At 43.2% G+C, this 15920-nt stretch overlaps 1 protein-coding gene across 1 annotated transcript in view; it reads right to left on the reverse strand.

Moving 5' to 3' along the window:
• PTCH1 (patched 1) overlaps positions 1-15920 on the reverse strand; it is a 58698-nt gene that overhangs the window by 14407 nt on the left and 28371 nt on the right. Inside the window, exons 9-16 of the mRNA XM_052644817.1 lie at positions 15565-15696; positions 14980-15135; positions 14212-14310; positions 13603-13728; positions 8001-8119; positions 6981-7383; positions 6248-6557; positions 1508-1650 (exon numbers count right to left, since the gene is read on the reverse strand). Of these exons, the coding sequence (XP_052500777.1) occupies positions 1508-1650; positions 6248-6557; positions 6981-7383; positions 8001-8119; positions 13603-13728; positions 14212-14310; positions 14980-15135; positions 15565-15696 (1488 nt within the window). The remainder of the gene's footprint in view (positions 1-1507; positions 1651-6247; positions 6558-6980; positions 7384-8000; positions 8120-13602; positions 13729-14211; positions 14311-14979; positions 15136-15564; positions 15697-15920) is intronic.

Below are 15920 nucleotides of genomic sequence, written 5' to 3' on the forward strand. Positions count from 1 at the left end.
GTATTCAAAAGAGGTCCATCGCCAGAAAGTAGAAGGGATGGGCGCACAACCTGGGTCTTTCTGGGAGTCTTAGTCTGAGCGAGGTGGTCACATTTAGCATATGTGCCACGTCCTAAGAGGAAGCTGAATAAATACTATGCTCCCTCTAGAGCTGATCTGCAGGCCTTGTATAGGTGAAACACATCCAGAGACAAACACACAGACACGCATGTACATATGCATATATTTTTTCCTGTTTACTTCCGATGGAGACCTGGTTCCAACGCTTTTCATCTTTAACAAAATGAAAAACACCAGTGACAGAAGTTAATAGGGAAAGAGTAAAGGAAGAAAGTGGAGGAGAGGGAGAGAACTAAATTTCAGGGATCTGGATTCAATTAATCCACAGGATATGTAACAACTGTATGTCTTCAAGCCGTCTCTGGAATTACATAGTACAGCTCACACGGCCTCCGTGCACACAGCACGCTTTTCTCCCTCCCAGGCAGAGGAAATGATGTCTGGCGGCCTGGCCCAATCACATTTGTTCCACGGTGCCCCTGGTCCCTAAAACCAATCCAGCCCCCAGCATCCCCCTGCCATCTCTCAGACAGACTCCTCTGCCTGTATCCTTGTCAAACCGGACAGCATACCGCATGCGGCCATAAAGCACTAAGTTCACACTCCATAATAACTCTGAACAATGTACTTTGTAAATCTGTCACCTTTAATGCCAGCAAAAATGGGGAGACAATAAACAGAGCGGCTGGGAAGATCATTAGCATGACGGTTTTCTGCCTGAAGGTGAAGCAAGTAAGCTACAAAGAGTGGGAGGAGGACCTGGGGAAGCTAGGAGTGGGACTGGACTCCTCTGCAATGTGAAGGGTCCAAATGCCCTCACCAGCATGCCCAAGGAATCAGAGGGGATATGCTGGAATCCAAGTGTCACAGCCAAGAGGCAAATGCAACTGGAGAATATGATTACCAAACAGGGATAGCTCTTCTTTCGGCGGGGGTAAGCACAACAGTGAGTCCACGGAGAGTCCAAAGATCTGCATTTCCATCTGCCTCACTCATGACAGAGCAATCTGTCTGTCCTCCTCTACCCCTCATGCCACAGTGACCCAAAGGAATCAAACCTAACAAATCTTCCCATCCTGCTAGTAATCTCTCCTAACCCATCCATCACCCCAACTTCTATTCTTTCAAATTTTCTGTTACCCAACTGACTCACCTTTCCAAGTTTGAATATAACCAAGACTGACATGGTGACAAGGACTAGAATTCAAAAGAGAACAATGCAACACAGTATGTCTAACATCTGAAAGAATCTGCACTGCCTCAACTATACTTTGTTCTGACAACTGCTCTGAAGATAAGTAACACACTTGTCCCCATTCAACAGATGAGCAAGGTGAGGCACTCTGGTTTGCCCGCACCTACACAATTATCCAGTGGGATAACAAGTCTCAAAGCCCTGCTCAACAACTCTCTCTGAAGCTCCCAAGGTATAAGGCAGTGAGAGTACCTGACTGATGTCAATGGGCTTATCACGGCTGCCGGTTTGTACCAGGAGTTTGTAGGCAAGGACCCCATCATCCGATCCATTTTTGTAATTGTTTGGCATGATTTTCCCGGTTTCCCAGTCACTGTCAAATGCATCCTGAAGTCCTAGAAAAGGCAAATGTGTGTAATATATTATAACTCTTAACCAGATTGATCCTGGGCCTAATGGGGTGGACTGACGACAGGGGGGTGTTTGCCATCAACTCCAAGCACCCTGTATTCTGCTTATTCTTGATTTCACGTGATGCTCGTGTTTCGTGAATGAACTTCAGGATGCTGATAATCACTGCTTCAAAAGGCAGAAGGGCGGGGATAATCATTTCTAGGAAACAAATACACACGTTTTAACCGAAAACTCCCCCCTCTTCTCCCCCAGATCACAAGAAAGCAAGAGAAAGCTGGGTGAAGAAGATACACTAGGCTGAAACACTGTTTTGTGACACATTAGGTACTAAGCCATGGGTTCTTCAATACAACCAGAAATTCCATTCAGAGCAGGAAAAACACATTCAAACCCCCAACTTCAAACAGCAACTGAGTTGCTTCTCCAGCCCAGGGTGAGTGAACATGATTCTGTCAATTTGTTCCATCTGTTCGACTTGTGGAGCTAACACAAGCTGTGGGATCGGCTGCCAGGTTGTGTAAAGATCACAGCCAACACCTATTCACTCTCGACTGTTCTCTTCCTCTTTGCCACCCTTCCTTCAAGAGGGGGTGTGAAGGAGGGGGAGGACGGAGCTTGTGTGCGTTTGTGTGCAGGGAAATACCTCACAGGGTAAATTTGGATCAGATTGAGAACAGGAAGCCACAGGCCAATACAAGGGGGCTCTGTGAGAACAGATGACAAACCGCAAGGCCGGGGAGGGGGAAGGAAAGAGCTTTGTGGGCTTGGGGGATGGGTGAGCCCACCAGCCCACCACACACAGCTGCGCTTGGCCTCTGTAATCAAAACCATCATTACAGACCTGACGGTTTGGCTACAGCTGTAAAGAGATAAGCGTGCTGGAAGAGAAAACAGGGCTCTGGTGACCCGGCCTTAGGCGCTGAGCAACTGCTGGCTCACACACAGTCTCCGCTGACACCCTCACCCCTTTCATTGCCCTGCACCCCCAAATCACCTCCCACGTAGAACTCCAGAGTCCCAGCCCCTAAGCAGCCACATTTTTTGAACAAGCTGCACATGCACAAGGTTAGACGTGGTCAGTAGGAATGGAGGGAGGGTCTTCAGTCACTTCAAAGTCACCTGTCCCCCACTCCGCCCAACACACAGAACTGGTTCTGTTTTTTGTGTTCAAAATGGGGGTTGAAGTTGAGGGAAGAGCAAAGCACAGACCCTCTCTCGCGCTCTCTGTCCCCCTCTGTCTGATCTTCTCTAAACCTTTGCTGTGGGCATTGTTTTCACAGGAACAATTTGGGGATGAGGCCCGCAGGCTCCCTGGTGAAAGGAGGCCCTGTTTGGGGAGTGTGGAGCGGCTGCGAGGCTGGGTGGGGAGACCACCGGGAACGGCTGTGCTCCCCTTGCACACAGACTGTTTTTCATAGCGAGGCATGCACACAACCCTCACTATTGAACAGATGTTATTTTATTACCTAAAGCCTTTTTTTTTTTGGTTTTTGAAAAAAACAAACAGGAGAGAAAAAAACCACCTCTACCCCAGAACCCCCCAGAAAAGAGGCCTGTTCTGGTTTCCTCACCATAATAGAATTTTCATCACTTTGTGGCTTCCATGGCACTTTAACCCTTTCCTCTTGACCTGCTAATCCTGAGGAGCAGCTCAGGCTTATAGTGAGTGCGGGGCTGTCTAAGCATTTTACACTGATTACCTCTCATTTAATTCTTAAAACCTCATGAGTTTTTAAGCCTGCTAGTATTATTTTACAGATGAGAAAACTGAGGCTTAGGATGGTGAAGTGACATAAGCAAAGTCACACAGCAGCTAAGTGCTGGAGTTAACCTTTGAAAAGGCAGCCTCTTCCACAGTCGGCTTGAACCACAGATGCTCTGAACTGCCCTGAATGCACTGCAGTGCCCAGGAAGCATTTGTTGGAGCCTCAAGAATAGGAGAGTAGAGCTAACATGGGCACCGATGATATAAAGTGGCAAACAGGGGGCCCCAAAAATCTGAGTGCGGTTGTCGGATATTTATACTCCGAAGACACCTTCGAGTGAGACAAAGAAAGGATTTGATTTGGGGAGGTCACCCCCACTGGCTATTTAGTTCAACTCATCAGTGACACTGCTGGCCCCTACTTGCCATTCACTCTACTGGGGCTTCAGGATGAATGAGAAATAATCACTGACTTCACAGAAAAGCTAAGTTCTTTCATAATTAGTATATTATTTTCTAATTATCAAAAAACTCAAGTAATAAGTTTTGGCCTAAGTGCACACACATTATACAATCTTGACACAAAATAAGGAACAGGAATTTGCTTCTTCCCTTGGCTAACTCTTCATATTCCAACACATGCCCTGCAAGAAAGAACTGTGATGTTTCACTTATTTTACAGCAAAACATGAAATTTTGGCTAGAACTTTTTCATTTAAAATATTTTATATGAGAAATTATTTCCTACTGTGAAGTTTTGAGTTAATTATCCCTATTGCCAATTTTTCTCTGATATAAGAGCTTAAAAAGAAAATGTTAATCTAAATTTTATTTGTGTAATTCAGTGTGAAATATAAACAAACACCATTTGTACAATATGGTTTTATCACTAAGGCCACCGCATTTGCATATATGTTTAAAGGTGACATTTGAGATACTTTCTGTATTTCAATTATATATTTTTATGAGTAAACCTCTCCTCCCTTAAAAAGACTGCTAGAATGTTGCTAAGACTGATGGGATGACATGGTTTTCTAATGAGGGTCCCATTACTTATAACTACCCAAAATGTTCTGAAGGAAAGCTAATTCAAGGACAACTACTTCTTTGGAGGAAATAAATGCTCAAAGACCAAATCAACCACACAAAAGGCCCGCAAAGCATCTAGGCAGCTGGTGGTCCCAGTATCTGGCCTTCTGTGTACAGTGCTCCGCTGGACCTTGGCAGAGTCAGAGGCAGAGATCTGGTCTGGCTGGGACCCAGATCAGGGGCCATGAATGGATCTTACTTGGTCTAGATGGGTGTTGTTCACTTAGCAATGAAAATAGGATTCAAGCGCACCTTTTAAAAAGATTCTCAAGTCCAAATGTTTTAGGCCTTTAAAGGGATGAAAGCATGTGGATAATTTATAATACGCTATAAAAAGGTTAGCTTTCTGCACTGCCTGGAGACAATGCCCTGCTGCCTTCCCAAGCTCCGCCTAACATGCCATACTGAGCATCCAAAGGAATGGCCAAAGACACTGGAATCAATTCCACAATAACCCTTCTTCGCTCAGATACTGGCAGTGCTCTGCAGATCTCTTTGTTATTTGTGGCAAGTTATTTGCATGTCTTTGGCCAAAAGGGGAAAAATGAAAAGCAGGGAATCTCTCAATTTTCTGGGTCCTCTTTTGATTCATTATCCAAAAAAAAAAAAAAAAAAACAAACCCAAAAACCCACCGCCTCCCATACTACTGTACAAAATAAGACCTGGAACACATTTAAATTGATCTCATGAGCATGTTAAAAAACACTGTTAATGTCATGTAGTCCTCTTTGCCTTCCTGAAAAAGAGGTCAAATCTGATATACACGTAAGAACAAAATTCTGGGAACACGAGTCAAGGCTAGAACCCGTACTGAACAATTTTCAATGGAATTCACATTGTTTACCATTTCAGGCAAACTCACAGGGAAACTGGCTGCTTAATCTTTACATACAAGTGTATTGACTTAAGACCAAAAAAGGCATTTAAATCTGTATTTAAACAAGCCTAATTAAGTGGGAAATTAAGACAATCATTTGGATAACTTAAGCCAAAAAATGTTGGGGCCATAATTATTTGGGTATTTCAGTAAGAATATTTTTACTTGAATTGTGTGTATAATTATCTTGATTCTCCACTTCACTTTGCATGTGTCAACATATAATAAATGAACAGATGTTCTTAGAATTACTGAATACATTCATATTCAGTCCTCTTTCTCTCCAGTTTACTACTATTTCCTAGAAATGTTTTTAAGGACAAGGTAAGAAGTGAAGAAAGACATTTTGAAGCAGAATTGATTATTTATGATATACTATCAGATGCAATTGAGCATTTAAGTTTATTTCATATGCCAAGTCAAGAGATGGTCAAAATATGGAATTTTAAATTATATTCTCCAATGATGCAAACTACTGGTGTAGTAAGCTATGATCTGGCAGTGAGTCAGCCTAGAAATTTCATCAACACTTGAATTTCACTTGGTCACCAAACTAACCACCATTCCAAAAAAAAAAAAAAAAAAGATTATTAGAAGCATCCAGCTCCATATTTTATAACCTACTTTTCCATTTCCTACTGTGTACTCATAAATTCTTACAGAACTTTCTGAATTGGCTATCTGAATTGTTTGCATTGTTTTACAGGTAAAAACCAGATTTGGGAGCTGCCCCAGAGTCTATATAAGAATTTTAAGCAATCCTTAGAACTTAATGAAACATGTCAGTGTTACATTATAATCTAACACTTGAGTAAAGTGAACAAAGAGAACCTGTGGAAATCGAACACACCAAAGACCAAAGGGTGAACGTTCACAAAGGATGAGTGCCCTCCAGCAGCATCTTACCTTGGAGCCAGTCTCTGAAGTAGTGCAGCCACATTTTGGGAAGCTGTTTATTTTCTTCCAGCATGACATACTTCACATTACTGAAACTCTTATGAAGGTCATAAAGTAAGTGCTGGATATTCGGGTAATCTGCTTTCTGAGTGACTATATACATGTTGTAGAAAGAAAAGTATTTGAACTGTGCAGCAATAAAGTCATATTCTCTAGTTTCCCGAGGCACAATGTCTGTAAGATCCAGCCCATCACGCACTCGGGTGGTCCCATAAAGGCTGACCCCCAGCAGGCCCAGGAAAAGGAAGATCACCACGACCTGCAACAAAATAAGGGGCCCGAGATCAGACCCAGAGGAACATAACCGACTCTCTCTTGACAAAGCTGAGCTGTTTGGTGTATACCTCACTCTTACCATAATACTGCCTGGAAATAGCATGTAGGGGTCATTTTTCCAGAGCAAAAAAACCCCAGAAAATCATGGTAAATGCATTTTAAAACAAGCTCACAAAGAATAAAATGTTAAAAATGCAAGGAGTTGATGTAAATTTGAAAGAAACATTTGCCACATAGAGATTCATGCCTGTAGAAGATGAGCTCATTAAAATGGCCTCCAGCTTTAAATGGGCTGACTCGATAGGAGGCCTGAAATATATCACATCTGAAGAAGCAATCTAATGAATTTCAAAGGCGCCTGCTTTGTTATTTTTTGAAGAACAGAGTCTTCTGTTTTGGTAATTACCTTGGCTTTTGGTTTTAAGAGGAAAGGAGCATAGTGCTTCTCAGCAAAAGATGAGAGTGTCCACCTGGTGCAGGGGGGCTCAAGGCAGTGGAGGCTGGAGTCAGAGAACTGGGAGAGCAGGTCCCTTGTGGAGCTGGTGCTCTCGGGGCTCTGGCAGCTGAGTGTGTCCTGAGCCATGGTGACGGGCTGCACGGAGATCTCGGAGCGTGGCTCAGCAGTGGTGTAGTACACGTGCGTGTGGGGGTCATACTCTGTGCGAAGCTGCACCGTGGACTGCATGGTGATCTGGGTTTCATGGGCGAAGCTGTGGCTGCTGTAGGGGGGTGGGGGGCTGTAGCGGGTGTTATCGTGAGTCTCTGTGTAGGCCTGGGGTTCAACCTGAATCACTCTGCTGACACAGGGGCTGAAAGAGGGGGGATTATATTGTGGTGGGATACTGAAACAAGGAGACAACGCCTTCATTTTTGCCCATGACTGATAACTACCTACTTTACACAGTTCTGATTTAGGAACAAAATGTTATCACTGAACTCCACAAACATCATCTGGTTTATCGATCTGGACAGAGACATACGTAAGTCAAAGGAGGCCAAATGGATGGTTGATCCTGAATCTGGCTGACAAAAATCAGGTTACAAGCTGATGAACCTCTTTAATGCAGAATTCCTTTAAAAAAAGACTCAAAAACCAAACCGCCCAAAGGGTGATATTTTTTCCAGATGGTGGTTTTAAACCATTGTTCTGCCCATAGGGATACAACACACTCCCAACGATCAGCAACACTGGTATGTGATGAACAGTGACCACGCGTATCACAACCTCGGGGCTGTTGAGGATGCTCAAGGGAGGGGACAGACCCTGTGACTCTGACGTCCCCCTGAAAAAGCATCCTCTATCATCTCCCCTGTGTCCAGCACACTATTAACTATACTTCCTTCCAAGTGCACAGACTAAGAAGTTCTCTAAACATTACCACTATGTTCCCAACAAATAAAAGGCCACAGCAGACAGAAAACGTACCTTGTAAAACAGCAGAAAATATCCAATCTCCTGTCCTCACGTCGATACAAATCCATGCTGAGAATTGCAGGAAAAATCAGCAGAACCATTGCAAAATTGAACACCACTACTACAGCCGCCTGGGAGGAAAAAAAATGTAGAGGTCACTAACACATTTCCTCCCAGTCAGAGGACTACTCTGAAAAAATAAAGATGCTTTAAACAACATCCTTCTTTTACTTTCTTACTGAAGTATTTAAACCCGAAATAGATGCTGGAATTTATCACTTTGCTTCTCGTCTATCACTAACAGACTATTTGACTATAATAGCAGGGACTCATCATTGTGATCCTTTCCATCTCTAAATAATTCCTTGAGTCCATGGGGTACAGACACAGGAACTAAACTAAACTAACATCTTCTAGCAACCTAACCGAACCAAACTGACAAAGGCAGAACAAAGAATATACCTGACATTTTACTTTAAGACAAAAAGAAACATTTTCCTCTTAGAATGCTCCTAAGAGTTCACTCAGCCCTGGTTTTACACTTAGAAATTTTATATATGAAGTGGATCGAGTATATCAAAATGTCACCTTTAAAACATGAAATAAAATTTCAAACACATCCCCTGAGGTTTTTAATAGGCACATTCCAAATAGCCTCTGGAGTAGCCTGGGGGGGTGTGTGAGCACAGTAACATAAAAGGTCAAGGAGAGTTAAGCAGAAATTCCTGTGTGTGACTCTAGTGTGCAGAATAAATAAGTACAGATTCAAAAGTCACTCCATAACCTAGAATAAACATGGGGCTAGATTCTGTAGTGCTTTGGCAAGTCTCCTGCTGACCTAGTAAAAATTATACAATTGGGCTGTTAATAGGGGAAAGTCAACAGAGGACAGTTGAAAGGCTCTCCCATTCAGAAAGGCATGGAAAGAAGGAGCACAATGAAAAACTGCGAGTGGAATGCTAAGCAACCAAGAAATCATCAGAAATTTGCTTGAAAAATAAAACCTCTTACAAGGTTTTTCAAAGAACTGCTTAGTTGTAAAACCATCTCAAACTGGGTAAATGTCTCAGGGTGAGAAAAGAAAACTTGATTATAAGTGGTATGAAACAATATCAGAGAACTTCGCAAATGTCTTTGGATAGTAATTTTTGAATTTATGCTTGAGGTGAAATGCAAGCCCAAGTTTTGGAGAGATGCTTTTCAGTGATTAATACTCTGTCCAGTCTACAAAACCAAAAAATAACCAAGAGTCTCCTAAAAATGACCCAATCCCTCTCTTTTTAATTTGCCTTGAAAACTCATCAACTCAAAATATATGAAACATGCTAACCGGCCACTGTGATAAGGTATTTTAAAGACCTGTCTAATATGTTACAAGCAACTCACTATTTTGACTAGAGGGTTAATCTAATAGGCAAATAATTTAAAAAGTCAGGGCTCCATATTAGGTATGGAAGACACAAAGATAAATAAGACAAAAATCCTATTCTCAAGGAAAGACACAGCTAGAAACAAATTACAGTTTAGGCTGATAAATGTAGTAATAAAAGCAGGCCGGAGTTCCAGAGTGGCTCAGAGGAGGGGGAACAAGCAGCTGGGGGTACACATGGGGGTGGTCAAGAAAGGTTTCTTGGGAGATGGAGAAGACAAAAAAGGATTTTGGGAAAACCAGGGAGGAAGGACGTGTGGAGGAAATTCAATAGGTGGTGCCTGAGTTTAGGAGCTATGAAGCATTGCTAAGTTTAAAATTCTGTTAAGAGTCAGAGAAAGGGGCAGGAGTGATGGGAGGTCAGGTAGCTAAGTTACACAGGATCCATCTGATTCCTGCTGCAACCAGGAGGTGGACATTAGTATTGCTGTCATCCCTGTTATAATAAAGACCACTGGTGCAGAGGAAGGCCACCTACCTGAGGTTCCCAGTAAACTGGACTCAGACTCAGGCTTGATGTGTCTGTCTCTGGGGACAGACATGGTGACCAGTGGGGTTGGGGGGTGGGGGTGGGGGCAGCAAGGGTAGGATTCCTGACCAGTCAGAACAGAGGGGAGAATGGGTCTGATTCTCAAGGGTTTTCCAGGAAACCTCAACCTTGGGGGTTGGATCCTTTCAGCCTCTCTTTTTATTACAGTCATGCTTAGATCAGGAGTATAATACAATAAGAAACTCTGGGCATCTCATTTTGAATACAAGTTCCTAGGGATGGGAGCAGAGACTGTGAAAAAAGTTCATATACACGAACATGTATACAGGTGGCCCAGATGTTGTGGCCAGAACAACAGATGCTTTCTGCAGTGGATGGGGGATGTATCTGACACCAGCCTCATCCATCTAAGAAATGTGATGGGCATCTTGCTCGGTCTCTTTGTGGTAGAAATGGAGCAATGAAAGAAGAAACCCAAGGTGGTTTCCCATCTCAGCTTATTGTCCAACAGCTTATTAAATACACAAGCAGGGTATTTTCTGACAAGAAAGTAGCAGAACTCCAATATCCTCTAAAGAGCACCGAAATGGTAAAAACAGCCAGCAAGAATTTCTCAGTAAGAGAGGAGTGTCACCACTAGAGCAAAGAGCAGTTTAAGAAATTTTAGGTAAATCTGAAAAGCTGATTTTATACCAGCTTTTCAGGGGATGATTTTATACCATCAATCAATTCTAATTGCTGTGCTTAAAGGAAATGTCCCATTCCCCTGCAAAGCATCTATGGGTGGCCCCACTGAGACACTTGCAGAGCAGAGAGGAACTGGCCTGCCTAGAGGGGCCCTCATCTAAACCCTCTTACCATCTGGAACAATAAGGCATCCTGTTTCGGGAGTTTTCATTGAAGAACAAATACCAGTTACCAGCAAAACCCTGGTGCACGGCATTGGTTCTAAAAGAATTATAGACAGTGCCACTGCTTTCTGGTATAGAGATGGCATTTGGACAGATGGTGAAGACTGACAAAGAGGTTTCTTTGGGGAAAAAAATCTATTTATCTTGACAAGGTTACACAATTGAAAAAACTTAACAGGGAAAAATTCTAAATGTCAGTTTATTACTGGACAGAATTGTTTTCGATACATCCCTTTAGATGCTTAACCTATAGCATCCTGAAAATACAAATGAATAACCAAAGTTTCAACTTAACATGGGTACTAAAGGAAAGAGAAATTATATAATGGTCGACTTCAAACGTCAATACATTTTAAAGGGAACCAAGCATAAAATTTCTGATGGCTACTGCAAAAATCATGGCATGCTTTTTTTCCTTACATTTTCCATCCTTTTTTTTCTTTTTAACAGAGAATGAACCAGTATCACAGGGGGTCATTTTTTAATAAATGAAGATTCCTAGAAGCTGTAGATGCAATTTTCTAGATACTCCACTACCCTGGAATAGAAGTGCAAAACCAACAGCATTCAATTCATCTCATTAAGGTGCTTACCTTAGGAGAACTTAGCGAACTGGATTTTCTAAAAGACGTAAGGAAAACTCATGTAGCTTTTCAGACCACCACACCATAGGATATCATTAAAGGAGAGTATGCCTTGATGAATCATCAGTTTGTACTGAGAGAGAACAGGAGAAAATGAGAGAGAGGGACAAGAAGAAAAGAAGGAGTGTGAGGCAGCCAGAACAGCGAGGGAAAAAGCAGGCAGAGAAGGACAGAGGCAAGAGGGAGGGGCCCACTGTTAAAAGACTCTGGAGCAATTTCTCAGTGCCAGAATCTGCTGTATACAAGACAAAAGCAGGCTTTCAACAGATGCTGCATACATGTATGCCTGTGCAAAAGGCGTCCTACAACTCCAGCTGTACCAAAAAAATTCATAATTAGTGGGCATCTGTTATTTACCTTTCGTATTACTGAGCAGTTAGATATATTTTCATTTTCCTTGAATTTTGGTCCCACTTTTAGATTTCATTTATTCCTCACTACTTCTATTTTTATGTATTTATAATAAAAACTTAAAGAACCTTTTTTAGTATTTCTCTTTGGGAAGTTCTGGTGGTCATAGTGATGGGCACAAAATTTTACACCGAATATTAAACAAGTGTAGTGTCCACATCTAGTAAGATCACTAGTTGCTTAGTCCCATATAGATGATTAGTGAAACAAGATTCATATCGGAAGGTTATAAAAGAGCTGAGTATGTTAATAAAAATACACATATAAACCTAATCTATGATTTGTCAATTTCTTCTCCTGGTCACAATCCTTAGAACCTTTTGGTGATTAAAAGGAGCAAAGCAGCATGAATAAAGCTGGATGGATGTAACAAAAGTTTAAGAAGTGGCAACAAAATGTTTCCTTTAAAAACCTGGCCATCTCATGAGTTACTATTGCATTGTAAGACACAGAGAGAAAGGAAAGTCACTGCTTCTTTAATCTTTCTTGGACAACAGATGAAGCTTTAAGATTCGAACTTAATTCACAAAACCTCAATAATATCCTTGAGGAAGACCATGTCACAAACTGGTCAAGTAGCCTTCTTTATCTGCTGTGTTGACCAATTTCAGGATGTCCCATGAGTTTCAAGCAGCTGAAGAGCAATGCCCATACCATAGCTGCATCCCCAGTTGAGGGAACTCTTCATTCTTACAACTCAGATGGCTCCTTGGCACAGTATCTCAGAGGCCTCTAGGTGTGAAAGGGCCTGGTTTGGAAGGAGCAGAACAAAGAGGGACAAACTTGCATAAGAAAGGGAGAGGAATTCTGAGTTTTTTGGGGCAGCTTGAGAATGGGGTAGGGAACCAAAAGGAAAGAGAAGAGGGACCAGGAGAGACTGTGGGGGGAACCAAGGAAGGAAAGGTAGCAAACAAGGGACCAAGGAGCTCCCCCAGGCAGAGACTGGCCGATATCTCCTCACCTGGTGAAGCATCTCATGCTCAGTTTTATGTTCTTGCCTAGCCTGGGCTACACTGCAACCTCATCCCATGTCAGTGAGTCTGCTTTGTGCAGTGGCTTTGTGTTGGGGGTTGCTTTAGGGAAATCAGGGCTTTCCTGGTGGCTCAGAAGGTAAAGAATCTGCCCGCAATGCAGGAGACCCAGGTTCAGGAGGAGAGCATGGCTACTCACTCCAGTATTCTTGCCTGGAGAATCCCATGGACAGAGGAGCTGGCAGGCTACAGTCCACAGGGTCACAGAGAGTAAAACAAGACTTAGTGACTAATACTTTCTCTACTTTCATTCAGGGAAATCAAGAGAGGGTGGCCAGCAGGGGAGGACAGTCGAGCACAGAATTTAGAAGCGGGGTGATTAAGAACTGGCTGCACCAGGGACCAATCCAAGGACTCCTGCTCATCTGCAGCAGGGGCCTCTAGGCGTCCCACACAGAGTGGCCTGGTACCATTTTAATTTAACTCTAAAGAAAAGGGCAACTCCCTAAGGCAATCGGTTATGAGGATGCCTAAGCCTCAGGGCTTGAAAGGAAAAGAAAGAACCCGAGAACTTTGTCTCAAAGGGAGTGCCAGCATCACTGTTTAAAGAAGCATCCAACCCAGGAAAGAGAGCCCCAAACGCTGGCCTACTTCTTTAATTCATGGTGGTAAAACCGTAAGCACATCAGTGGAGAAAAGGAGATGCGGGAGGCTCGCTGTGAGCACAGTGCTCACAGACCTGGTCCCTGGAGACGCACCTGCAGGGAGAACGCCCGCAGAGCGGGAATTGGGATCAACGCGGCCATGAAGAAGGCTGTGACGTTGCTGATGGAGGTGAGGGCCACACTGGCTCCCGTGCGCTTGAGGCACTCCCCGGTCCTGTCCTGAGAAAGAGAAACCACAGTGCTGGGAGCTGCAAGGTGGGGCCTCAGACAACATGCTGTCTGAACAATTAACAATTCAAATAAGTGGCAAAACAAGAGAACTAGTATTTTACAATGCTTATATGAGGGGACATCTCTGCCTTTCTCTCTAACACCAACCCTGAAAACCTATCTATCTATAGGCATGTGTTGTTCATGGTCAAAGGACAACGCTGCAAGATAATGATTTGAGTAAATTTTTTATATGATTAAAAAGGGGAAAGGAGAAATGAGAATAAGGTGACCAAAAAACTCAAAGAAACAAATGTGCACTCTGGAACAAGTGTCCTAAGATTCTTCTAACTTACTTATTTACAGGCAGTAACGTATCTTCTGACTTGGGACTGAAATAGTTACTGGGCCAGACTGAGAAAAGGCAAAGGACAAGGAACACAGGGGGATTTCTGCTCTCCTCAAAGCTTTCTTCTTTTGTTTTTCTATTACCTCAAAAGGAATTCTTTTATTCTGTCCCGTTTCACTAAATGCATGCGCCAGAAGAAAGACATCATCCACACCAACGCCAAGAGCAAGAAATGGCAAAACCTGTAGTGGAAACACAGCACAGTGACATTAGACAAACGAGGTCCAATTCTGAGAATCCTAAAGGCATTTAAAGCATTGCCACCAGCACCCCTAGTAGTTGCCCAAAGGATAGCTTACATGAACTCATGAAAAACTTACTTTTATCTGATAGTTAAATCCCCATATGTAGAAGTTGTAGCTCATAGTAGATCTTGTACATTACTAAGTTCCATGTATAATAATTTTTTAAGTTATAAATGAAACAGAATCTAACTCATTTAAAGCAGTGGTTCTCAGAGCGTGAGCCCTAGACCAGCACTGATAGGAGCTGGCTAGCCACCGCTACCCTAGATGGGCTGCATTAGAAATTCTGGCGATGGGGCCCAGCAATTAGGTTGCACAAGCCCTCCAGGTGATGCTAATGCACATTCAAGATTAAAACCCACTGCTCGAATACACAATATAAATTCCACCGATAAATGAGGCACCTCTGGCTAATCAACAAGCCCATTCAGACCTGCCCACTGTCAAGCGGTCTATTTAGAGACAGCACTCTCTGAGGAATGGGGCGTCCAAGCGAAAAAAGCCTGGAAGACCCTATAGGTGATACGGACACACAGGAGGCCAAGTAGGCCAAGCCTGGAGAGGGGTGGTTTGTCAATGAACAGTGGACGATGGCTCCTTTAGTACCTGAGTTGTTGCAGCATTAAAGGAAATCCCGATCAATGAGCACAGGCCCAATCCTGCAGCCACTGACAGTGCAACCAACAGGACGCCAGCCAGCCCCACGGCACCCTGGGACTTGGAGCAGTCCCAGCGCAGCATGGTTAAACAGGCATAGGCAAGCTGCAAGCAGAACAGTTGGGGCAGGGGTTGGGGGGGAGGTGAAGGAATGAAGGGGAATCGGAGGAGGGGGGAGAGGGAGGGGGAGACACAAAACAAAAGCCAAACATTAGAATGTATAAAGATTCTAATGTTTTCCCCCACCCATCACCCCAAATCAAAAGGTAGAACTTATTAAATCCCAACAACAACAAAAATTTACATTACAGACATCACACGAAATGATACAAGTCAAAGATGGGCAAACTGCAAATGGTAATAAATGCTTTACATGACCACTTCCTAAACCGTTATGAAGCCGAGCTCTCACTGTCTTGGATGCACGTGTGTGTTAAGAGCAGTTAAAAAGCAGGGGCAGTCATGAAAAGGTAAAAACTGAAAAACAAAACCAACCCCCTCCTCCCCCGAAGAAGTGAATTGACTGTGTGTTACCATCAGTAAATAGCCGCTGGCCACTCGGATGACGCTGACATCAGAGAAGGACTTGAGGATGTCATCCAGGGTCGTCGTGGTAAAGGAAAGCACCTTCTGAGTGGAGTTCTGAGCAACACTCTGATGAACCACCTGTGGTCACAACGCAAGGACAAATTCCCAGATGGGATTTAAGCTGCAATGAGCTTCAAGAGCACGGACTTCAAGTGACATGTCCCCTTTGCCTAACCTCCACTACTTCTGGATGCCTTAAAAAGAGTTCTACATGATTGGTATTTGGACTTGGATTAACATGAAATGACCTGGGCGCAAGACAGTGAAGGCTATTGCTAATCAAGTGAGAACGTGGAGCTGCA

The sequence above is a fragment of the Budorcas taxicolor genome, chromosome 8 (assembly GCF_023091745.1).
Source record: "Budorcas taxicolor isolate Tak-1 chromosome 8, Takin1.1, whole genome shotgun sequence".
Classification (NCBI taxonomy): domain Eukaryota; kingdom Metazoa; phylum Chordata; class Mammalia; order Artiodactyla; family Bovidae; genus Budorcas; species Budorcas taxicolor.